The following is a 23,778-nucleotide window of genomic DNA, read 5'->3' as shown; positions in this document are numbered from 1 at the left end:
AACTGGCTGAACGATCGCATCGTGGAATGTCATTTACTCTCGTTTTTCGGACCGCACAAACCGGTCTTGCGACCAACACACGCCAACACGGACCGGCTCTGATTGCAAAGCAGCTCGCTAAGGGAAGAAGGGAGAAAAAAGACAACTGGTTAAGTGAATATCCGACCAAGTCCCTTCCACTGTTTCCAAAACTAATTCCCGTGCGACCGCATCTATGCTCTCCTGTCCATGCCGGCCTGCAGCTCCTCCTCCAACCCCATGTCGTGTATCGAAGCCTGCGCCTCGTGCGGCCTAGGGTTCTCGTAGGCCCTGGGGTCGTAGTGCTCCGGAATCGGCACCTGAGGCTGCTGGTTTTGGGCGTGTGCACCAGCCTGCGGCTGCACACGAACCATCTGCCTGAACCTTTGCACCTCCGCCAGGATCATCTTCTTCATATCACCAATGTCCTCGACAACCTCGAAGTGGAAATCGAAAGTGGTGGGGCACGACGGTTCGTCCGACGCATCGTGCCAGATGTGGAGGTAGCGGTGCTCAAGCGCCTCCTCGACCGAGATACGTTGCGACGGGTCAAAGGCCAACATACGGTCGAGAAGGTCAAGGGCATCCGGGTTGGCGTTGCGGAAAAGCTGAGCAAACTGGACCTTTGGCATGTAGGGGAGGTTGCGGACGTAGTCCTGGGCTCGGGGAGAGCCGATCCTGGACAGCGTCTCCTCGTTGGGTGTACCGAGATAGTGCAGGATTTGGTTGAGCTGGTCGACGTAGTCCCTTCCCTTGAAGAAGGGCTTGCCGCCAAGCAGCTCCGCCAAGATACAGCCTACCGACCAGACGTCGACTTGAAACGATTAGAACCTACGTGTGGCACGATCGGGAGTGTATTAGAACTTACTGGCTTTGGTGTAGCTCTGGAAGCTCAACATGATCTCAGGCGCACGGTACCAGCGGGTGGCCACGTACTCCGTCATGTACCCCGCGTTCTCCTCCGGGTCCATTGAGAAGCCACGCGCAAGACCGAAGTCACAAATCTTCAGCTCGCAGTCGGCGTTGACCAGCAAATTGCCGGGCTTCAGATCACGGTGGAGGACATTGGCCGAGTGAATGTACTTCAGTCCGCACAGAATCTGGTAGATGAAGGACTGGAAGTGGGCATCGGTAAGAGGCTGACCGGACCGGATGATGGCCGCCAAGTCGCACTCCATCAGCTCTGTTTATCCATTAGCTCGGATCGCCGCAGCCCAGTGGCAGGCCTCGTACCTTCGTAGAGATAGCATTCGTTGAAGTTCTCAGGCCTAGGAATGTCCATGTCATAGAGGCAAGTAATCTAGCTCGCCAACCCATCAGTATAGTTCGAGAAGCCTTGGCCGAGGGCTCTGGTTCTAACGTACGTTCCTATGACCTGGAGGTTGTCAGCCTGGGGTCCTATTCAGCTGGAGCAACGCGCGCTGACATACCTCTGAAGTGCTGCAGCAGCTTGATCTCTCGGAGCGCACGCTTGGCCAGGATCTTCTTACTGAAGACATTGGTGACCTTCTTGATGGCGACGCCCTCCTGGGTCTGGTTGTTTTGCGCCGCGCTGCGAGCGGTTAGCAATGTTTACAGTGCGGGCGGGCCGCGGCGGGACGGGGCGCGTACCAGACAATACCGTAGGCGCCCTGGCCCAGCTCCTTGGTCACGGTGTATCTCTCGTCGACAATGAACTCCTGGTTGAAGACCTTGAAGATCTTGCGGCCCTGAAGGTCGGTCATGGTTGTGGTGTGGCGGATGGCGGGGTAATGTGTGCAGCAGCAACAGTGGACGCCTCGAGGCTGGAGCGAGAGTGTGAAGCAGAAGGCCCGCGATGGAGAATGGAGTTGATCAATTTACGCTGGCGCGTGCGTGTTCAACGGCGGGCGGGTGGAGGGGCGGTCGCTTGCGGTTGCGCCTCCGAGGCGTGGAGATGGGTGGTCGCGAGAGATAGGCGGGCAGCGAGCGAGGGCGCGGAAACCCGGTCAACAGGCGCGGCCGGAGGGCGGGGCTTGGAGAAAAGGCAACAGGCGGGTGGAAGCACAAAGGGGTATTCGGAATGCGCAGCGAGGCTCCAAAGGCAATGTCTTTGTCGACGGCGAGCGGAGAGCAGGCTGAGGCAGAGGGGTCTGAGTACCGTGCGCCCAGCGCGGCGGCTACAGAACACGGGCACACCCATGCCCACTTCAGCCCTAACGCCGCGGCCTCGCCAAACTCGCGCGCACCGCATCAGCAGCTGAGCCAAACCATCCTGCCCGCCTGCTCGGGCACAGCGATCCGCCTGCTGCATGCGGTCAAGACCCCTCGCCTGTATCAAAAAGGCCAGCGTGGCTGTCGGCCGTCAGCCGTCAGCAGGCAGAAGCCGGGCGCGACGAGGCTGAGGCAGCTCCGCCCCCACTTTCGCCCACCAGAACAAAAGCGTCAATACATCCGTCCCATCATCCATTATTTGTCCTACTTCTCCGTTGCCTCCCCCCAGCCCGTGCCGATTGTTCTCTTGGTATTGGTCTTGCCTTGAAGTCTGAAACCTGAATGCGCCCTGCCCCAAATTCCCACCGTGTTTTAAAACGCCCGCTAAATAGACGAAAAACAAACCGCTGCAAAAGCATGCTTATTCCTCAAACGAAAACCGCCGCCTCGACGGGCTTGGCTCGCCGCTCGACGATCCAGCCAGTGGCGAGAGCGGGGAGAAAGTTCTACCGCGCTCGCCCTCCGCGATTAGAGGCGACACCGGAAGAAGGTCTGCAGTGTGAATGACCCGCTTTACCTCCTCGGGCCTGACCGGCGAAGGCCGTAGCCGATCAGGCGCCGTGGGAGTTGTCGGCGATGGCTCAGGGTCCGTCCCGTTATACTTTTGTTCCCTGAACATGGCCGCCTGCTTTTCCGACAGCTCCCGCGAGTCTGCTTCTGAGGCCTTGGGATAGTCGCCGGGCATCTCGAAAATCCGTAGCTCGTTCGCCTCGACCTCCGAAGGGTACATCAGCGACGGTAGATTGTCCTTCTGATCTTTCTCCGCTTGTTGGGCCCTGGCGCCGGGGGTGGCGTCAAGCTCGGCTTTTGGTATCACCAGTGTGGATTCTTCGCCTTGGCCCCCCGCTGCCACTGCTGCCTGAGCATCGCTCGAGCCATCGCCGGTGCTCGCTGGACCTGATTCGCCCGATCCGAGCCTAGCCTTCAACGCCCGGTAGCGTCTTCTCCAGTAGAACAGTCCGATCAGAGACAGCACTGCAAGGATAACAACGACGCCACCCACTGCAACACCTGCGATCGCCCCCGTTCCAAGGCCGTTGTCGTCGTCTGACTCTTGCGAGCTAGACGTGATGGTACCGTTGTCCGGCACGTATATTGTCGTAATGTTTTGGTTATTGCCGATTTCGAAGACGCATTGAGAGACAGAAAAATTCGAGCGCTCGTGGTCCACGATGATATACGCCTCCTGGAGAAAGGTGCGACCAAAGACGTATTGACTGTCGTTGTGGCCACGCCGAATAGGGAAGTACGAAGTGCTTTCTTGCAGCCCGCGATACGGCGGTTGGGCGGTTAGGTCGAAAGCAGCATACGGAAGGACAATGTCAATCGTATCACCACCGCTCGTTGTATGCCCAAGTGTGAACGTCACATTGGCATGCTGGGCCACCAAGGTATCGTGCAAAGTGTCGTTCACAAGGTAGAGGTCCGTCTCGTTGTCATACGTCAATCCAAAGGCATCCTCAAAACGTTCACAGGCATCAACAGGCAACCAGATCTGCGGAACCGTCGAGTCGATATACATGGTGACGGCAGTTGGCAAGAGATCGACATTGGGCTTCGTCGCGGAGGTCATGCTGATTGCCTGCAGGCCCACAACAGTGTCTCGTTCGTTGTCCGGCGCGAAAGAAAAGCTCATGTTGTTCGGAGTGAACTTGGACGCGTCGTAACCTCCAAGGGTAAGGCTTCCCAGGACCTTATTCAACCCTGCAACAAGATCAGTAAAAAGTAAACGCGGACTAGGGCGGGTATGCATCCGTACTATATTGATTTCCCGCAGTGTACCCGTATGACAGTGAGGGGATAAGATCCTGTTCCTTGAGCAATGTCATGTAGCTTGGCGACGGGTCATTGAAGGAGCTGAAATTCGTTGGCTTGGGATGTAGTCCGAATACACCCAGAAAAAAGTCCAGATCCATCATGGCACCAACCGTGGCATTCTCCAGCGTGGGCCCGTTCTCTCCCTCTCCCATCAGCCCCACTGTCTCGTAGCCGTACATGGCAGCGGCATCGTAGCCCAGCTGCCGTTCTACCCAAGTTGAGTAGTTCCCTATGCTTTCCCAGGTCGACGATTCCGAGACATTGAACAACCACCCGCGCTCAGAGGCGCAATTGGTGTCGTCGGTGTATGCGCACCCTCCCGGTTTGACGACCCATACCTGCTGGCTGGATGTGGCCGGGAAAACGCGCACAAACTGCTGAGGACTGCCGACTCGTAAGGTAAAAGACGACCACTGGCCATCAATGCCGTCCCAATTTTGGTCTGGAGTGAAGACGAGAGGAGCCGTGACTGTTGCAGCTGCACGGGGCTCGACCTCGAAAGAGTCACACACGGGAGGGAGGAAGGCGAGAAGCGCGAGGGGCGAAAAGGTCAGCGCCCGCTTCGAGGCGCTGAAAAGGGTCATGTCGGCGCAGGTTCGAGGCTTCGATGAAGGCTGCTAAAGGAAAGTCGGCAATTTGCGGTCATGGTATCCTGTGCGCTCTCGTCGCGATGCTAGAGGAAGCAACGCGCGCGCATCGTGGCACAAGTCAGGAACGAAAAGCGGGTCGCACTGTGAAGAGGGAGACGGCCTGGTGAGCGGGAGAGCGCGGCAAATCGAAGGCGTGGTGTGGCTTGGTCCGGGTCTTGGTCCTGGTCCGTAGGTGGCAGACGGCAGGCGGGCTGTGTCCAATGGGTAGTGCAGCAGCGGGAGCTGTTCCGGGCAGTGTCATGCACGTCGTGCGACGGAGGCTGACAGACTTTTGCGACTTCAGGGAGATGCAGCTCCCGGCGGGGGCCCCGAGTTCTTGACGCGGCTCAACAGGGCTGCGCCTTCACGCGGCCTCGTCACTTGGCCGGCGCCATGGACAGCGCCGGCCGGTGCGGTGCTATATGAGGCCCAATCGCGCCGGCGCGCGTGCGCCAGCCCAGAGCTTAGCGTTCCTTCGGGGCCGGGATGCAACATTTCTCCCCGCTGGCGTTCGCCGACTCGTGCGACTGATAGCCCGGCATGCGCGTGTGCTGGGCGCGGCGACCCGACCCTTTCCAGAATGTGGTCAGGCCGCGGAGGGCGACAGCGCGGCCAGACCACGTTCAGATTGCGAGACCGACGCCGGGATAGCGCTGGTCGGCCGGGGTGCCGGGGTGGCGCTGGGGTGCGTCGGTGGGCCGGACGGCTTGCACTCGAGAGCTTGTCGGCCACGCCACTCCCTCCACACTTCCGCAGATGGCGGATTGCGAGTGCAGATACGAGCGCAACGTTTCTTGGGAGCCGTCGTCGTCCAGCGTGTCGGCGGCGGGCTGGCCGGGGCAAACAGCATAGGCTGACCCGGCACGCCGTTCTAGGCTGCGAGGATGCGCGCCGATGGACAGGGGACTCCCGCGCTGACTGCAACCCGCGCTGCTCTCACTGGCTGCGCAACACAGCATGAAGATCCCGCCTGCGGCTTCCCTTGACAGTTTCAGGGCATTGGCCGCAGCACAAGTCATGGCTATCTATCTCTGCATGCCGAGCTGCTCAGCTGAACCCGTGCTGCCTACTTACACAATCTGACCTGCCGCTGTGCGCTGCTGCACATGTTTCTGCTCTCCTCCGTCCCTCGTTGATCGCCGGTGCGACATGTTGCTTTCCCGCGTCGTCATCACGCTGCAGTGCTGCTGTGCCGCGTGGGCAAGCAGGCACCGAGTCAGGGATCCTGGCCAACTCTCCGACGGTAACCCTCCCTTCTCCGGCACTCACCTGTCATTTTCTGACCCCTTCAGCCTGGACCTTTTCCAATTCGTCCATCGTTATCAGCTCTACCAGCAGTCCTTCTTTGTTGCCCGAAACGTCGATAGCCTCGCCGGTGGTCAATGTCCAGACACTTCCAATCTCGTCGCCAGTGGAGCCGCTAAGCACCCAAGCGGCAACCAATTCGACCGTGACTTCTGTGTCCACCCCGGCCACCGAGCCAGTGTATACGCCTGTGAATGCTCCAGTCACCCCTGTCTCGACTACATCAAAAGGACCCACAGAAAGTGCACCCAATTCAACTACCAGTGTTTATACACCTGTGTACACTTCCAATACGCCTGTTTCCACCGCATCCAACGTCGCTGCAGACAATGGTCTCAATTCAACAGCCAGCACCCACACACCTGCGTACACTTCAAGCACACCCGTAGGCGCTGGACTCAATTCCACTGCCAGCCTCTACACGCCTGTCTACACGCCGAACACGCCCGTAGACAATGGACTCAATTCCACTACCAGCTTCCCCACTTCGCCAGGTGTGCTCCCCGCCAACCAGTCGAGTTCGATAACCCAAAGTCTCAATCAAACATTTCCAACCCTCACTGTGTTCACCCTTTCCACGCCTTTCTACGCTTCCGGCACCGGCAATACACCAATTGGCACCGGCACTCCAGCGAGGCCGACCTACGTGAAGCCCAGCAACGACTCCAGCAATGGCACCTGTGGCTGTACTGTCAACGTTCGCAATGCTGAAATTGGATACTGGTATTCCTTGGACCAGTATTTCCAGGTTGCAACTTTCTACTCAACCTCTGTCGGAACAGGCGTCACCTGGGGATACGAGATAGCAACCACCACCTTCAACCTCATCGAATCCGTGCAAGAGGGTCTTGTGCAATACGACATGACTTCAGCATGGGATCCTGCCACCAATCAGACCACTTACGACTTCATTTCCTTCACTCTGCCCATGCCGGCAGCAGCCACCACCTCAATCATGTCGAGGATTGAGTACTCTGCGGTTCCAACTACACCTCTTACGCAGCAGAACATCGTTGACTCTCTTTACATCGACCTACCCCCTGCCGAGGTTGCCTTCACTGGCCCTTCGAGCACAATCTTCGTGGCGCCTTCCGGGACGCCTTTCGTCGCATACTCGAGCTACGAAGTAGAGAAGGCTGAGCCAGTCATCGATGCCTTTGGAAAAGTATCGTGCAAGACATCCGTCACAACCTACGACTTGGCAGAACCCTATGCCTTTGAGTACGACGGAGATGCACTGGGAAGCGCCGCCGAAGCTTCGGGGGGAATCCCTGCCGACTTCCTGCAGTCGATCCCGCAATCAAGCTGTGTCGCAGGCACTTACCAGGGACCCGTCACCATAATTTACGTCCTGCACATCATTTACGGCACGCCGTGGACGCCTTTCATCGGCCACGTCGAGTCCTCGGTCGAACAACTCGAACTGCCAACCATCACCGCCGCCGCCTCCTCGACCTACAGGCCCAAATCGCACGTCGAGTCGTCTGCAGAAGACTTGCCGCCTTCCCCCACTCAAGGTACTTCCAAAATTTCCACTAGAAAAGGGTTTGATGACTACATTGCCCACATCGAGTCGGCTCTGTCGGAGCTCGGTCTCCCCACCGTCGTGTTGGTTAATACTAAAGCGTCTATCACAGCAGCCGGCCGAACGACTGATCAGGCCGCCCCGGGCGGTAATGGTGGTAACAATGGAGGTGCGACCACGGCCCTCGCCACCCGATTGACCCAGAATGGCGGCGACGATAGCACGAGCGCCGGCGGCGGCGGCGGCGTGCCCGGTCTCGGCCAGATCATTTCTGCCATCGTGTCCCAGGCCAATGGGAATGGAGGTTCGTCGTCCGGCGGGAACTCTCAGGACGGCGGGGCTGGCTCGGGCAACTCAGGCTCCGGTAACTCAGGCTCGGGTAACTCTGGATCTGGGAGCTCGGGAAATTCTGGTTCGGATAACTCGGGGTCTGGGAATTCCGGATCTGGAAGTTCGGGATCTGGAAGCTCTGGATCTGGAAGCTCTGGATCCGAAAACTCAGGGTCGAGCAACTCAGGGTCAAGCAACTCAGGGTCAAGCAACTCAGGGTCAAGCAACTCAGGGTCGAGTAACTCAGGGTCAAGTGGCTCAGGGTCAAGTGGCTCAGGGTCGAGTGGCTCGGGATCGAGCAATTTAGGCTCCGGGAGCTCGGACACTGGGAACTCAGGTTCAAGCAATTCTGGATCTGGAAGCTCGGGGTCTGGCAGCTCGGGATCTGGGAGCTCGGGATCTGGCAACTCGGGGTCTGGGAGCTCGGAATCTGGGAGCTCGGGATCTGGAAGCTCAGGGTCTGGGAGCTCGGGTTCCAGTGACTCGGACTCGAGTGGTCAGGGTTCGAGTGGTCAGGGCTCCAGCAATTCTGGATCTGGATCTGGTGGGTCTTCAAATGAAGGTTCCTCGAACAGTAACTCAGGGTCAAACAACGGAGGCTCGGGTTCAGCAAATGGAGGCACAGGGTCATCAAATGGAGGAACTGGATCATCTAATGGAGGGACTGGATCATCGAATGGAGGAACTGGATCATCGAATGGAGGGACTGGGTCTGAAAATGGCGGATCTGGCTCAGGTTCTGGGTCTGGCTCCTCAAATGGTGGCTCTGGATCAGGAAATCTCGGTGGTAACTCGCAGACTTTCCCCCCAGTAATTGTTGCAGGATCTCAAACCGCCACGATGGATTCCTCCTCTAAGTTTATTATTGGTGGGCAAACATTATCTCCCGGCGGCCAAGCCATTACCGTGGATGGCACAGTTCTTTCCCTGTCATCCTCTGCAACAGCAGTCGCCATCAATGGACAAGAATCAAGTCTCGCTGGAAGTTCGATCACGGAAGGCCAAGGACCAGCTGAGATAGGAAAGCCTCCGATCGTCACTATCGGTTCTGTCGCCTATACGGCCAATGCAGCTACACAGTATTACCTCGCGCCCGGCCAGACCCTGACTGCCGGTGGCGTTGCGACAGTGGACGGTACTGTTATCAGCCTCGGACCATCGGCAAGCTACGTTGTCGTCGGTGGTGCAACGCAGACGTTTCCTTCGGCTCTGATCACTCCGGCACCAAATCCGGCATTTGCAGCTGGTGCCGCGCCCACATTCTTGATCGCTGGGGAAACCCTTACGCCGGGAGGGTTGGTCGTGGTCAGCGGCACGACCATTTCGCTGGACAGTGGCGCCAATAACCTTGTCGTTGATGGAGTCACGAGAGCAGTCGGAGCTGGTGTTGGCATTGCTGGCCAACCTCTGATAACAGTCGCGGGCACGCCGTATCCTGCTGCGGATGGAACCTCCTTCATTGTTGGAGACCAAGTTCTCACACCTGGCGGGGTCATTCTCGTGGATGGTACTACCGTGTCACTCGACTCCACAGACAAGACGGTTTACTTCAACGGAGTTGCTTCGCCATTGGCCACCTCGAATCCCTTCAGCACATCTTTGCCCATTCTGACTATTGGTGGAAGCACCGTTACCCCTCAAACAGTCGGTGTCGGTGGCAGTGTCGAGTACGTCATTGGAGGGCAGACCCTTGTGCCAGGAGGCTCCATTTCGACGGATGGGACACTCATTTCGCTCGCCCCAGGAGCAACTGCGGTCGTTGTCAATGGTGTCACACAGGCCTTGAATCCCGTCATCGCCACCAGTCTACCAAATGTAGTGGTTGGTGGAATAACTATCGCTGGCATCAACAAAGTAGGTGGGACATACATTATCGGTGGACAAACCCTTGTTCCAGGCAGCTCGATCACGGTGGACGGCAAAGTCATCTCATTGGCCCCAGGGGGGACTGCGTTGGTGGTGGATGGCGTCACCCAAAGCTTGGATTCTGCGATGGTCACCAGTCTACCAGACGTAGTAGTAGGCGGCACAACACTCTCTGGTATTGTCGGAGCAAGCAACACCTACGTCATTGAGGGGAAAACCCTTACCCCGGGCGGGTCCATCACGGTAGACGGCACAATCCTCTCATTAGCCCCAGGGGGAACAGCGCTGGTGGTCAACGGCGTCACACAAACTTTGGGTGCGGGGATCGTTACCAGTCTACCGGACGTAATTGTGGGTGGGACAACCCTCTCTGGTATTGTCGGCGCAGGCAGCACCTACGTGGTTGAAGGGAAAACCCTCACTCCGGGCGGGTCGATCACGGTAGACGGTACCATCCTTTCACTGGCCCCAGGAGCAACCGCGCTGGTCATCGACGGCACCACGCAAGCATGGGGAAGCACCGCCAGCCTTTCCGACATCGTGATCGGCGGAACAACGCTTTCCGGTCTGTTCGGAGCCGGCAGCACATACGTGATCGACGGGCAGGTCCTCACCATCGGCGGCACCATCACCGTCGACGGGACGACGATATCCTTCCCCTCGGCCACCGCCGTCGTCGTCAACGGCATCACGCAGACCCTCGTCGCCCCCGCCTACACGACCAACGCCCCCGACCTCACCATCGCCGGCACCGTCTACACCGACTCCCCCGGCCCCGGCACCACCTACATCATCGACGGCGCGACCCTCACCCCCGGCGGCGCCATCACCGTCGACGGCACTACGATCTCGCTCAGCCCGTCGGCCACCGCGCTCGTCGTCGACGGCGCGACGCAAACGCTCTTCCCGGCCACAAGGACTGCCGCATCAACTGGTTCCCCCATCCTGACCATCGACGGCCAAACGTACACCGCGCTCCCCAACTCCGGCAGCGCGGGCCCTACGTATGTCGTCGGAGGCCAGTCGCTGACGCCCGGCGGGTACGTCGTCGTCGACGGGACGACCATCTCCCTCGGCGCCTCGGCGACCGTGCTTGTCGTCGATGGGCGGACGCAGACGCTTGCTGCGTCGGCGGGTGCGACGGCGACGGCGGGTGCAGGCGAGGCCGCGTCGGCTGGGTCGAATGCTGGGGCAGCGGCGACGGCGACGGCGACTGGTGGTGGTGGTGGTGCTGCGGAGTACACAGGGGCTGCCTCGGCGGTGGTTGTGGGTAAGGATGGCAGTAGTGGGGTTTTGTCGCTTTTCGTCGGTGTGGTGTTTTCTGTGCTGATAGGGTTGTTTGCGTGGTAATTTCTTCTTCCTTTTTATGTCTTCTTGATGGATTAATTGATTTAAAAATGGTTGGAGGAACTACGGGAAATCATGAGGTTATGACATTGAAGCATACGATAGTTAGTACTTGGGAGAGTCACGACACATATTGGAGACTGTAATATCTAGTAGATAGTTTTTGTTTCACACGAACCCACTCTCCTTGAAGCAGGAGTTGGGGTAACAGTTGGAGCTGTAGCCGGAGCCGTATTCGTTCACAGTATAAATATTTTGGCAACACAAGTCTTTCTCGTCCGCGGTACTACAAATTCTTCCATGGCATGCTCTACTACGCGTAACGAAAGAGTTTGCCCACCTGCATCTACCTTACATAAATGCCGCGTTAAAATACTTATGTAGGTAGTTGAACTCAAGGTCCGGGCGTAAATTCGTGCATTCACGTCCGGATCTTATATTCGACTACCAATCCCATGTAAATTTTTTTCCCCCATAAGGCAGATGGGGGTGGGCAATTCCTTTTGCCACCCACCATGCTCTGAAGATCTATGCGACGTCTGGTATGTTTAAGTGCAATGGCCGATGACTAACTAGGTAGATACACACAACACAGGCAGCGGGAATGATGTCACACACAAACACCATGCAGCAGGTAGGACGCCAGATCACAATAGCATGAAGACATTATAAATGACAGGCTAGCCTTTCGAGAGAGGAACGAAAGAAGAAAAAGTCTCATCGCTATCACCTCGTCTTTACCTGTAGTGTCGTCTGATAAGCTGGCGAGTAGTATCTCATTGAAAAGGATACCGAAAAAGAGCACGCTGTCGTCAGAAAAAAGATAGATGGTCCGGACCAATGACTCGAGTGTGTAGAGAGGCACCCGTCCACCATAATCCATACGCTCCAACCAACCCACGCGCCCGTCTCTTGATACGCAGCCAATTCGGCCGCATCAGAGCTTCGCCTTCGCCTCCACCGCCTCCCTCAGATCCTTCCGCAAGATCTTCCCAGCCGGGCTCTTCGGGACGGCCGTGATGAAGACGACGCCGCCTCGCAGGCGCTTGTGGTCCGACACGTTCTGCGCGACGTACTCTTCGATCTGCTTCGCCGAGATGCTTGGCTGTTTGTCTTGAGTGGTGTTTGGGGCGGCGACGACGACGTAGGCGCGCGGCACCTCGGTGCTGCCGTCTTCGGACTGTACGCCGATGACGGCGGCATCGAGAATGAGCGGGTGGGCGAGGAGCACGGCTTCGAGCTCGGCGGGGGCGACTTGGAGGCCTTTGTATTTGATGAGTTCCTGCACGGGGGAGGTAAGTGAGTGGTGATGGTTGGAGATTATTGTGGAAATGGGGGGATGGAATGTAAGAAACGGAGGAAGAAAGATAAGAGGAAAGTACCTCCAAACTTACCTTCTTCCGATCAACGATATAAAACTTGCCGTCCCTAAAGATGGCAATATCCCCCGTACAAAACCACCCATCCCGAAACGCCTCTTTGTTCGCCTCCTCATTGCCATAATACCCCTTCGTCACAACAGGACCCTTTACCAGCACCTCGCCCGGCTTCCCAGGCTCAACATCCCTCCCCTCATCATCGATCAACCGTGCCGTATGGTTAGCAATCAAACACGCAACGCTGCCTGATGTGTCGCTTTGGCCGTTGGGTAACAGGGTGATGCTGCCGGTCGTCTCGCTAAGGCCCCAGGTCTGCACAATGGTGGTTTTCCCTTTGCCCAGCTTCTTGCTCGCGGCTAGTTGCAGCTCCTTGCCTAGTGGTGCGGCGCCACTAACGGCATGTTGGAGGGTGTCAAACTGGTCGGTGACGGCCGGATTCTTGGCGATGGCCAGCCAGATGGGCGGGACGGTGAAGAAGGTGGTGATGGCGTATTTTTTGTTGTAGGCAAGGAAGGAAGGGAAGTCAAATTTGGGCATCCAGTAGACAGTGCCGCCCATGTAGCTTTTTGTGGGTTAAGTTAATTGATGTTATGTTTTGGGGAGACGAAAGTAACTTACAACGGGTTGATCAGATAGCCCTGGATACCAGCAATGTGTGCAGTCGGCAAGTGTGCCAGCGTGCGGTGCTCGAAGGTTGGGTTGTTAACTTTGTTGTACGCTTTCCAGGGGTCGAGCGCTGTGCAGGCTTCGGCAACGACGTTGGCGTGCGAGAGCTTAACGCCTTTGGGGAGGCCTGTCGTTCCGGACGAGTAGATGAGGATGATGAGGCTCTCCTGTAGTGTCTTCCTGTCGGTGATGACCTGCCATTCCAGGCTCGTTTGGCTGACGACGTTTTTGCCGTCGGAGGCTCGGTTGAGGGCATACTGGCCTCCATTGGGGATCACGAGGATGCGGTCAGGGGGCAGGCCAACGTCTTTGGCGGCAGCGATGGCGATGGGCTTGGTGTCTTCGTTGCAGATGAGAAGATTGCTGTCTCCTTGTCGCAGCTGCCGGGAGAGGTCTGCGGGCGTAGCAGAGGGGCTCGCAGCGGAGAAGACGCCGCCTGCACAGACAACTCCGTAGAAAGCCATGGGAAGAAGATGGTGGCCAGTAGAAATGCAAGTCACGACATCTTTGCCTGCTCCGGAGGATCCGATGTCAAAGTGGTTCCGTAGAGCGTAGCCGGTTTGCTTGGTGAGAATGCGAGCTTGGGATTTGGTGACAAGATGGGTCGGATTGGCGGCCGAGACATGGAGCGGTGCTTCTTCCTTCGCAGACGAGTGGTGGGACTCTGTTGGTGGGTTAGAATCGAGACGGAAGAAGTAAACAGGCGGGATTCACAGGCTGTACCGAACAGCAGGGTCAGAATATCCAGGTCGGGAATAGAGTAGGTTGCAGGACACCGATAGACGATGCCCTCAGGCGTCCTTTCGACGACAGTAGCCATTCCCCTGGGTTGCGAAGCCATGATCAAAGACACAAGGGCTACAAAGCCAAAGAGGAGAGCGGGAAGCTTATATCGTGCAATCCGAAGCTCAGACCTCGGGACCCTGTTCTCCAGTTGCACCCCGCATTCTCCGCAGACTCGGATTTAAGCCGACCCTAGACCCGGCTGTGTGAGACATTGGATAAAGAACGTCCGTTGCTCGACCATCTAATGAGCTGTGTGACGATCGCATGCTCCTTAAGTGCTGATTAATGTCAGGCTGCGTCATCGTTCAATCTTGACTCGCGCCTCATTCGGATGTGCAGGGCTCCACCAACCCCTACTCAGTCACCGAATCGTTCAATGGAGGCGTTCCTTGAGTGAGACTGAGCATCGTAGCATTTTTGGTGCACGGTCCCGGCGTGTGGCAGAGTTTGGGGTACGCAGCCACTTGTGAGGCTGTGGTGGTGCAGCAGAGAAGGCTCCGACCGGATGATTTGACGAAATTCCCGAGAAAGAAAAGCCGGCTTTTGTGCGGACAATCGTTGTTGCGCATCTAGAGCTCCTTCCCTTCTTTGCTAGAGCCGGCGGCGCGTACCTGGCGTGCCCCGCGTCACCCCCGCTTTCTCTGCTGATAGGATATCTGACCCTCAACGCCGACCCCTCTGGATAAGACTGCCCACCATGGATTTCCGCAACAATCTTCCGCTGCCGGATGCAAAATATCGAGAACCCCCTTGAGACACCATTCAATTCCCACTGACGTCATCGATCCCCAATGGCAGCCGCCGACGACACCTCGCCCATCACCACCAAAGCCCTCGTCGCCCGCGGGCCCTTCTCCCAAGGCAAGTGGGCCGTCGAGGACGTGACCCTCCGCGCCCTCAAGCCGGACGAGCTCGTCGTCGAGATCATCGCCTCGGGCATCTGCCACACCGACCTGCACTGCGGCAACACACCCGACGACCAAGGCGTGCCCGCCGTCTACTACCCGCGCGTCCTGGGACATGAAGGTGCGACAACTGCTTATCCATTTCCTTATATCTACACTGAGACCTGTTCCTGTGCTGCCCTCAACCAGTCTTCCACTGCTAACACAGCAACAACGAACCAGGCTCCGGCTACGTGCGCCGCGTGGGCAGCGCCGTGACAGGCGTCGCGCCGGGCGACCCCGTTCTCCTCTCCTTCTCGTACTGCGGCAACTGCCACGTCTGTCGCACCGGACCGCCATCGCACTGCAAGACCTTCTTCGACATCAACTTCATGGGCGAGCCCGTCTTCTTTCCCGCTGCTGCCGACGAAGCCAAAGGAGGAGACGATCCGAGTATCGGCGGCCGCTTCTTCGGCCAGTCCAGCTTCGCCAAACACACCATCGTCAGCGACAAGTGCGTCGTCAACGTCGCGGGGCTGGGTCTCGAGCGCGACGATCTGAAGCTGCTGGCGCCGCTGGGCTGCGGCTTGCAGACGGGCAGCGGGACGGTCGTAAATGTCATCGATGCTGGAGAAGACGATGAGATCGCGGTGGTGGGTATGGGGGGCGTGGGGTTGGCGGCTGTCATGGTACGTAAAGCAGGAATCCAAGCTCTCCCATCGTCGTTGCCCGTATATCTTTGCCTCATAATAGTCATCCCAACCTTTTCCCTCCCCGCTAACAAGAAGCCACCACCACCCACAACAGGCCGCAAAAAACCGCAGCTGCAAAACAATAATCGGCATCGACCGCATCCAATCGCGCCTTGACCTGGCCAAATCCCTCGGCGCAACCCACACGATCAACACCAGCACCCTTCCCCCATCATCCACTTCTTCCTCATCACCAGAGGCCGACGACGACGACCCGCTCATCTCCGCTATCCGCGCCGCCACGACGGACCGCCTCGGCCCCACCGCCTGCGTTGACACGAGCGCGCACCCGCCGCTCGTCGCCGCCCAGCTGGCGGCCACGCGCTACATGGGCCGCGTCGTCCAGGTCGGCACCGGCATGCCCGACGCCCGCCTGTCCATCCACATGCAGAGCTTCATGGTCAGCGGCAAGCAGTACCTCGGCGCCGTCCAGGGCCACTGCCGCCCGCGCGAGTACATTCCTCGCATGATCCGCTGGTGGCGCGACGGCGCCTTCCCCGTCGAGAGGCTGGTGGCGTTTTTCGACGTGGCCGACTTTGCCGAGGCGGTCGAGGTTATGGGGAAGGGGGATGTGGTGAAGCCTATTATTGTGTGGTGAGGATGGTTGGGTTGAGGGTGCTGGAACTGGGAGGTATGAGGTGTAGAGGGGAGTGAAGGGGGTTTCAAGGGGTCTCCTCGCACACGATACCATTAGGATATCTGAAAGGAGAGCATCTAGGAATTAAGAAAATAATAGCGCTTTCGTGACATATCATGACGATGCACAGAGGTCTATAACACCCTGTAACCCGTGAAACCCAAACAAGACCAGCCTACTCCTTCCGCACCTTCCTGTACACAACCACCCTCGTCCCATCTTCGAGCCTCTCGTGCTCCGGCACCAAAGCGTACTTCCCCTTCCACGGCAGAACCTTCCACCACACCGCCCAGTACAGCACGCCGCCCAGCAGCACCGCAATGCCGACGATCGGATACAGCCAGTACGGCAAGGTCTTGGTGTCCCCCTTGCCTCCGGGCGGCCGCAGGAACGGGGCGACAAGCAAAAAGCACTGGGCGAGCAGGTAGAAAACGGCGACGGGCCACCAGCAACGGAAGGGGCGGTGGGCGTGGGGCGCGGCGCGGCGCAGCCAGAAGAAGCCGACGACGACGAGGAAGTTGACGACGGAGCCGGGGTAGCCCTCGACGTCGAGGATGAAGGCGTAGGCGTCGCCGAAGGGCACGGCGACGATGACGAGGAGGGAGGGCAGGAAGTGCAGCAGCAGGCCGGCGCCGGGCGAGCCGAGGGGCCACGACGACGCCCAGAAGCGGGCGTAGGGCAGCACGCCCTCCTTGGCGAGCTCCTGGTTGACGCGCGACTGCGCGAAGGTGACGGTGAGGACGTTGCCGAGCGCGCTGAGGGCGACGAGGGCGCTGAGGGCGCGCGGGGCCGCGGCGCTGGCGAAGACCTTGGACATGAAGAAGGAGGCGACGGTGACGCCGCTGCGGGAGATTTCCTGCGGCGTCGCGGCGGCGAAGTAGGAGATGTTGGCGAGCAGGTAGAGGATGCCGCAGGTCGAGAGGCCGAGAGGCCCGGCGATTTTGAGGGTGCGGACGGGGTTGCGGACTTCGTTGAGGACGTTGGCGGCGTTGGACCAGCCGGCGTAGGAGTTGAGGACTTTGAAGAGCGCCGTGGCGTAGAGGTTGCTGCTCGTTGCGCTGCCGGCAAAGGCGTGCCGGAAGGAGGCGTGTGGGTCCGAGACTCGCGGGACGCCGCCGGATAGCACGACCCAGCCGGTTACGACGATGAAGAGGAGGGTGAAGATCTTGATTAGTCCGATGAAATTCATGCCGCGGACGCCGAGCTTGGGGAGGAAGGTGTGCAGGGCAGTCACGAAGGTAATGACCCCGATAGCGATGCTGCGCTTCTGCCATTCTGTCGCCGTGTGGCCGGTAGCGACGAGGATGTTGGAGGCGAAGATGATGCAACCGGATGCTTGCTCTCGGGTCAGTACTTAGAGCGTTAGAGGGGTAGAGGAGCTATATGCGTACCCGTGAAGCCGAGCAGAACGGCCTGGAAGGCGAAGACAACAGTGGCGAGTAGCTTCGGTCGCTTGTAAGCTGCTTCGAGATACACCTTGGATCCTCCGCTACGTGGGATCATGCATCCCAACTCCAGCCAAATGAAAAGGCCGGCGAAGGCCAACACCAATCCAAAAACCCACAGCAGTAACGCGGCACCCACGCTGCCCACACTGTCAGTGATGGAGGACGGCGTGGAGAAGATGCCGGTTCCAATAATTCTGCCGATACTGTGGAACAATCGAAGTTAGCTTCGGGAACACAAAGGGGTGCTTCACGAGGGACGTGCATCAAGAAGGTTGTGGAGACCAGGCCTAGGTGACGTCCCAGTCCTCCTGCTGCCGCTTCCTCAGAGCCGAGCTCTCCAACAGTCAGAGTGCTGGGATTGCCATCGGCTTTCACTGCCGGACCATCTGCGGATGACGTTTCTCCGGTGGTGCCATAGTCCGCGCGGAAGGACTTCGATTTCCTGAGCGCTGAGTTAACAGACATGGCGGTCGGGATGAAGCGATGCTATGTTGGCGTGCCGAAGTCATCCGCTCTTCGAGGAGAGGAGAGGAGAGGATGGAGTAAATTTGGACCCTCATGTTGGGAGGGAGGGAGATATGGATGGTACCGCATGATTACAAACGTGAAACGTGGGGTGCGCATGACGATGAGAGTTGGGTTGGCGTGGCAGCGAGGATTGATATCGCCATGAGCTTATGTGATTGCGAAGGCACGCCAACGATTGCGTGCTAGACCGCGGTCGTACGGGAGCGCGTACCCGCGAAGTGCAGATGGTGTGCCCACCACCTTGCCATCCAGCAGACGGCGAGGCTGACGTCTTTGCTGAGATGGCTGGCTTTACGGCATGCGATGAGTTTACGTCGATGAAGGAAGGGTCCAGTGCAAAACGAGGGATGCCGGCGTGAAACAAGCTTTTTGCTGGGCCCAACAGGGCAGGCAGCACTAGACGCGGGGCTCTATGGCGCGGCCTGCGGACCACCGCCAAAGCCGTTCATGCTTGCTCTAGCAATCTCCATGCATCTGTTTTGGTGATATAGCCCGCCTCCGCCACAGAGGCTCAGCGGGGTTTTCAGTCGTGATGGCCATCAAAGGAAACGGCGAAGGCGCCAACTTCATCCTCACCCCTTTCCGCAGATTCCAACAACACGCCTGATGAGCTCTTTCCGTCCGAGACACCCATCTGCCTGCAGGTCGACGCGTGCAAGCGCGTCTGGGATGACGTAACGCGACCGCTGCCGCGTGCGCACGCGTGGGAGGCGGAAAGTGGTGGCCGATGGAGACGGGAAGCGCGGACTCCAACCACCGCCTCGTAAGCCCACAAATCGGCGGTGCCGATATGCAACGCCCGTGGACTGCCGACGCTTGGAGTCCGACTATATATCGCACTAATCCTGCCCAGACTCCGCCGCCTCCTCCCCAGGTGACCGCATCTTGCTCTCGGCCAGCTCGCAGCGCTAACAACCAGCCAGCTTGTTGCCCACCACGTTCGCCACGTCCAATCTCTGACGCAGAATCTGTCCACTTCTCCCTATGACCCTGCTGCCTGGTGCGCCCGGGCCGAGCATCTTCTTGCCCTGGGATACCCTGAACTGGCCGTTGGAGATGTCTACAGAGCCTTACTCCTCTGCGACTACCCCAATGGGCGTGTCCCTGACTGGTCGAGCCTGTCTCCACCAACCAAAGCCGCCTCCAGCAAATGGCCTGCCGAATCAGCCAATCAGCCCTTTTTGAGTCCGGCATCCTACCGCACTCTCATCCAGGCCCTCTACGACTGTCATTGTCACCCCGAGGCCCTGGAAATCTGCCAGGTGGCCGGATCGAAATTCCCTGCCGATCCATTCTTCCACATGAAGACTGTTGAACTTTCCACCATCATGGAGAAGAAATCGCAGCACGTGGCAATGGCCGCTGGCTCTGCAGCAAGGCAAAGAGACATGCTGCATGATGGAGCAGTACTGACTGTACCCTACCCCTGGATGGAACCCCTTCCGCTTCAAAGGTCACAGGCTCTGATTGACAGTGTCAACAAAGAATTCCAACGGCATTCTGGCAGCTGTCGCTTGGGCTACAGCTCACTAGGGGAAGCCCCGATCCCAAGGTGGTCTGGCCGCGCCCCTCAAGTTCTAGGTGTTTTCGCAACCCAAGACATTGACCCTGGCGAATGCATACTAGTTGACCGAACAGCCACCGCTGCCTGTAGCTCTGCCTCTGGTTGCACCAATTGTTTCAGCAGAATCGCCGATCCGCGGTATGATGCGTCCTGCTGCTCGGCCGCTTTTTGTTCAGAAGACTGCTATCAAATTGCGCTTTCAACTTATCACAAGGTCATCTGCGGCAAGGATTTTACCTGGCTCCAGAACACCGTGGCAGGTGTATCAGAGAGCGCTGCTGCTATGCGGCCCGTCCTACTTCTCCGATATCTCGCTTCTTGTGTACAGGCAGGCACGGCCTTGAACCCTCTTGACCTCCCGCTGATTGCGCGCTTACAACCACAGCTGAGCGGTCGACACCTGGATGTTTTCACCTTGACCGAATCAGTAGTTCGTCCGATCCAGATCCTTTTGCAACTGGAGGTGGACGTTTTCGCCAATCCAAATTTCGATACTTGGATTATTCATACCATTTGGACTCGTCTTGCCAACAACAAGCAAGGGTTCTCGAGAGGACCGGAGAATGGGGGAGGGTGGATTGACTCCATCTCACCCCTGATGCCCTTCTTCAACCACAGCTGCGACCCAAACGTCGAATGCTGGCATGAAGACACGTCGACCGTGCACTTCTTCGCCAAAAGGCACATCAAAAAGAGCGAGGAGCTCTTTGATAGCTACATCAGCGTCGAAGAAGTTCCTCTTGAAGAAAGGGAGCAAATTCTCTGGCCCTGGTTCGAGGGACCGTGTCTATGCTCCAAATGCTCGAGAGAGCGTCGACATGCGTATGGCTCTGCGGGGAAATGTTCTGGCAACGAGGCGACCTTGACTCCCGGTCCTTCTGGACTACTTAGCTTGAGCCCACAGAGTCATCCCTCAGCATCATGACGAATTGTCCGGATCTCGTCAAATCAGCATGTATTGGGTTTCACGCACATCGTGGCATATGCTCTGAGCCCAACTCCCAAAATGAGGACAGGATGTTCATTCATTTCGAGCACATCAAGAATGAAGCTTAATGTGGTGTAGACTCGGCTGAGTGGGTTCCCTGTCAACTATGCCTTTGGCAACCGAATCGTTGGCTCTCGAAACCCCGCAAACCCCGCAAATACCAGGTCCGCGTAAGGAAAGCCTACATATGTACGTATGTACGACGTCGATCGCATTAGCTTAGATCCTGCACCCCTTGTTTCCATCGCTACTGCTGATTATAACTTCGAGGGCCCCTCACCACAGTCAGTCGAAAATCATCCGTACAGTCGTACAGCAGTATACATTTCACGTAGCTGAATCCATCAAGCTTTGTTCGCTCCCATTGCTAGCGATGTCGGCCCTCCTCACACGTACCGCCGCCACGCGAGCTGCGCGCCCGCTGCTTCCCCGCACCTTGCCCAGCAGCACCGCACCTCGCGCTCCAGCCGTCGCCATCCGCAAAGCGTCCACCGAAGCCGACTCCAAAAGTCGTCAGGCGAGAAGCCTGTTTTCACGCTTCGCGAGGCTGGACCCCGAATTATACGGCATCCTGGCCGTCACCGCGGGCGCTTACGGCGCCTTCGCGTACTTCTTCGGTACGGATGCTGCCCCGCTCGTACATGCAATAGTGATAGCATCGCTTTCATCTCCCTTATCCTATAGAGCTACCCAGTTTCAAGATAAGTATCGTTTAATCGTCATTTGCGATCTAGCCGGCAACCCGACCGGATCGACCGATGCCCGCGACGTCCCCGCCGTGCCCGGCTCGGAGCCTTGGCGGAAGGAGGGCGCCACGGCGTCCGGCATGTACATGTACTACCCTGGAGGCGATGTGCACAGAGATCCCAAGGCGGCGCCATCGGCCTTGAATACCGCGGTCATTCCGAAAGTCAACTTGCCCAAGGTGAGTGATGAGTGAGTTCGGAATCGCTGTTTTATGTAAAGAGAGAATGGTTATTGTGGATGAAAATGCTAATGCACGCCCTTTGGGTTCCAGGAGCTTCATGAGAAGTACAATAAGTGGGGGAAGGATGGGTATGATTTCTAATGTGTTTGAGTATTGGGAAAAGGGACTGGGAGGCGAAAAGTTGTTGTTGTCACATCACGGCAGCATTAAATGCCGTCAAATTGGAATGAATGAGTTTGCAGGAGTTGCACTCGGGCCTTCATACTGAGAGGGGCCATGCTATTTCCTTGCATGGCTCTTGTGGATATTGTCACCGTCTTTCATTGGCCTAATTACGCCATTCCTTACTTAGGCCTCCTTCGCTGGAGCTGGACTGCAGATTCTAAGCGATGCTGTCAACGATCGAGATTTGTTTCGCCATGTTCGCAGCATTTGGAATGGCCTTCGCATTCGGCTAGAAGCCGAGCAAGGGAGCCGGCAGCGTTGGCTGTACAATAAAAGGAGTGATGCGATGCATAGATTTGAGGCTCGGCAGAATGCGTGGAGTCCTCCAACAAAATCGTTTACGCGGCGTCGCAGATTGCCTACAACAGCACTCAATTGGTTCCGAGGCGGTAGCAGGTGTTGGTCGAAGTGGTGCTCTCGAGTCGAGGTTCCTCGTCAATTGAGCCTCATGACCCTAGCAAGCCAGGCTCGACGCCATCAGATTGAGTGATGATCAAACAACCAGATCACAGATCCCCCGTGGCCAGACGCCGTTTGTCTTCTAAGCGCATACGAAAGCGCCTTTGCCGAGTGCGAAGCCGCAATGCAGGCCTCCTGAAGGAATGGTCCGACCAACTCGATCTGACAAGCGTGGCTGTGATTTGCAGCAGGTATGTAGCAACTGCGAAGACAAGCGAGTACGTGCGACTCGCACTCGGCCCGACGAGCACGGGGAGCGTTGACATCTGGGGGTTGGTCACGCGGTGAATGAAAAGCCCTATAGGCCGCGAGAGAATTACGATGGTTCGCGAAGCTTGCTTCATCGGGGCATTCTGCATGAGAGGATTGGCGTTGACTTGTTGATGCCTGGTCGGTAGAAATGCTGTAAGAGGCATTAGTTGCGCAATTCACATGCGTTTCCAATGACGTTGGCAGTCTCCAATTGCTCCGCAGACCGAGGGACACTGGCGCAATTTGTCGATCATACAGACCGTTATTATGATTTTGTGGACCCGAGAGGACCCTCTCAAAGGTCCAGTTTTGGATAAGCAGCGCTTCGTTCGGCCGCAAGGGAAAGCGTCCAGAGATCTGGACCCGTGTCGTCTCTGAAGGGGGCTGGACTGGACCGTTATGACTGAGGAGCAAGAGTCTGGCCGCGTGGACGAGAAGACGTTACGGTTTGACGCACGGAACGTTCCGGGCCAAGGCAAGAAGTGGGCGATTCATATTTCCGTAGGGCGGAGCGGACGCTCGGATTTACAACCGATCGATAAGCTGCCGTGCCCTGACTCTCTGCACGACTTGGCAGTTGGAGCACGGAGATAAAGATGGCTGGTTGATGCCGGGGAAGGCTGCTCTGCTGTGAAGAGCGTGCGGTGTCTCGACTACGGAGTACCCAGCGAAATGGGGAAGGAGCAGATCGGGATTGACGCTCATGCATCGCCCAACATGGTGAAGTTTTTTCTTGACGCCTTTTCAGAGTCGTACAGCGACCACGTCAGCCAGCCGGTGGAAACTGCCGTCCATCGGGGATCCCGGGGATCTTGTTGGTTGGATTCCCTTGGGCGTGGTCGGCGAGAAAACATACATACACCGTATACGAACTGTACGACGGTTTCAGGCTGTCAGTTCATCAATCCGCGACACGAAAGGAGCCGCGGCCGATCATGCAGGTGTTCTTTTTTGAGGAGAAGCCAAGACAGGTGAACCAGAGTGCCGGGCTGGGGATTGACGGCTCAATGGCCGGGAGATTGACAGGTGATGCGGCGTGGAGCCGAGGGGCTTTAGCGATGTAACGTGCGTGTGCGCGCACGTTTGGGCGAGGCCGGCAGGTCGAATTAATAGATAACGCGTGCGTCTGGCTGCGCGCGCGACGGCTGCTTGCGGCTCGCGGGCATGCGGCGATTTGGGCTTGGGCGGATGCGCTGTGCAGCGCTGTGCAGC

The 23,778-nt window shown here is 57.7% G+C and overlaps 6 protein-coding genes across 6 annotated transcripts; 2 read left to right on the top strand and 4 right to left on the bottom strand.

Annotated features, from left to right (window-relative positions):
* Positions 1–212: 212 nt before the first annotated feature.
* On the bottom strand, positions 213–1,742 carry tmk2 (mitogen activated protein kinase 2; the record flags this gene model as incomplete). The annotated part of the gene is made up of 6 exons (XM_066776836.1): positions 213–832; positions 887–1,201; positions 1,252–1,318; positions 1,383–1,393; positions 1,449–1,570; positions 1,630–1,742. The coding sequence occupies 6 exons, from the start codon at positions 1,740–1,742 to the stop codon at positions 213–215; spliced, it is 1,248 nt and encodes a 415-aa protein (XP_066632678.1).
* Positions 1,743–2,611: 869 nt separating this feature from the next.
* Positions 2,612–4,652, bottom strand: SLS55_005385 (uncharacterized protein; the record flags this gene model as incomplete). Its single annotated transcript, XM_066776835.1, has 2 exons — positions 2,612–3,954; positions 4,010–4,652. 2 exons carry the CDS (start codon positions 4,650–4,652, stop codon positions 2,612–2,614), a joined length of 1,986 nt encoding a protein of 661 aa, XP_066632677.1.
* A 2,021-nt stretch (positions 4,653–6,673) lies between these two features.
* On the top strand, positions 6,674–11,073 carry SLS55_005384 (uncharacterized protein; the record flags this gene model as incomplete). Its single annotated transcript, XM_066776834.1, has 2 exons — positions 6,674–6,688; positions 6,742–11,073. The coding sequence occupies 2 exons, from the start codon at positions 6,674–6,676 to the stop codon at positions 11,071–11,073; spliced, it is 4,347 nt and encodes a 1,448-aa protein (XP_066632676.1).
* A 934-nt stretch (positions 11,074–12,007) lies between these two features.
* SLS55_005383 (uncharacterized protein) lies at positions 12,008–13,956 on the bottom strand (the record flags this gene model as incomplete). Its single annotated transcript, XM_066776833.1, has 4 exons — positions 12,008–12,352; positions 12,465–13,011; positions 13,068–13,779; positions 13,839–13,956. The coding sequence occupies 4 exons, from the start codon at positions 13,954–13,956 to the stop codon at positions 12,008–12,010; spliced, it is 1,722 nt and encodes a 573-aa protein (XP_066632675.1).
* Positions 13,957–14,692: 736 nt separating this feature from the next.
* Positions 14,693–16,135, top strand: SLS55_005382 (uncharacterized protein; the record flags this gene model as incomplete). The annotated part of the gene is made up of 3 exons (XM_066776832.1): positions 14,693–14,927; positions 15,029–15,474; positions 15,593–16,135. The coding sequence occupies 3 exons, from the start codon at positions 14,693–14,695 to the stop codon at positions 16,133–16,135; spliced, it is 1,224 nt and encodes a 407-aa protein (XP_066632674.1).
* Positions 16,136–16,349: 214 nt separating this feature from the next.
* MUP3 (low-affinity methionine permease) lies at positions 16,350–18,087 on the bottom strand (the record flags this gene model as incomplete). The annotated part of the gene is made up of 3 exons (XM_066776831.1): positions 16,350–17,509; positions 17,566–17,658; positions 17,874–18,087. The coding sequence occupies 3 exons, from the start codon at positions 18,085–18,087 to the stop codon at positions 16,350–16,352; spliced, it is 1,467 nt and encodes a 488-aa protein (XP_066632673.1).
* Positions 18,088–23,778: the final 5,691 nt, after the last annotated feature.

The sequence above is a fragment of the Diplodia seriata genome (genome assembly GCF_021436955.1).
Source record: "Diplodia seriata strain FDS-637 chromosome Unknown scaffold_5, whole genome shotgun sequence".
NCBI lineage: Eukaryota > Fungi > Ascomycota > Dothideomycetes > Botryosphaeriales > Botryosphaeriaceae > Diplodia > Diplodia seriata.
This window is presented reverse-complemented; position numbering and strand designations above follow the sequence as displayed.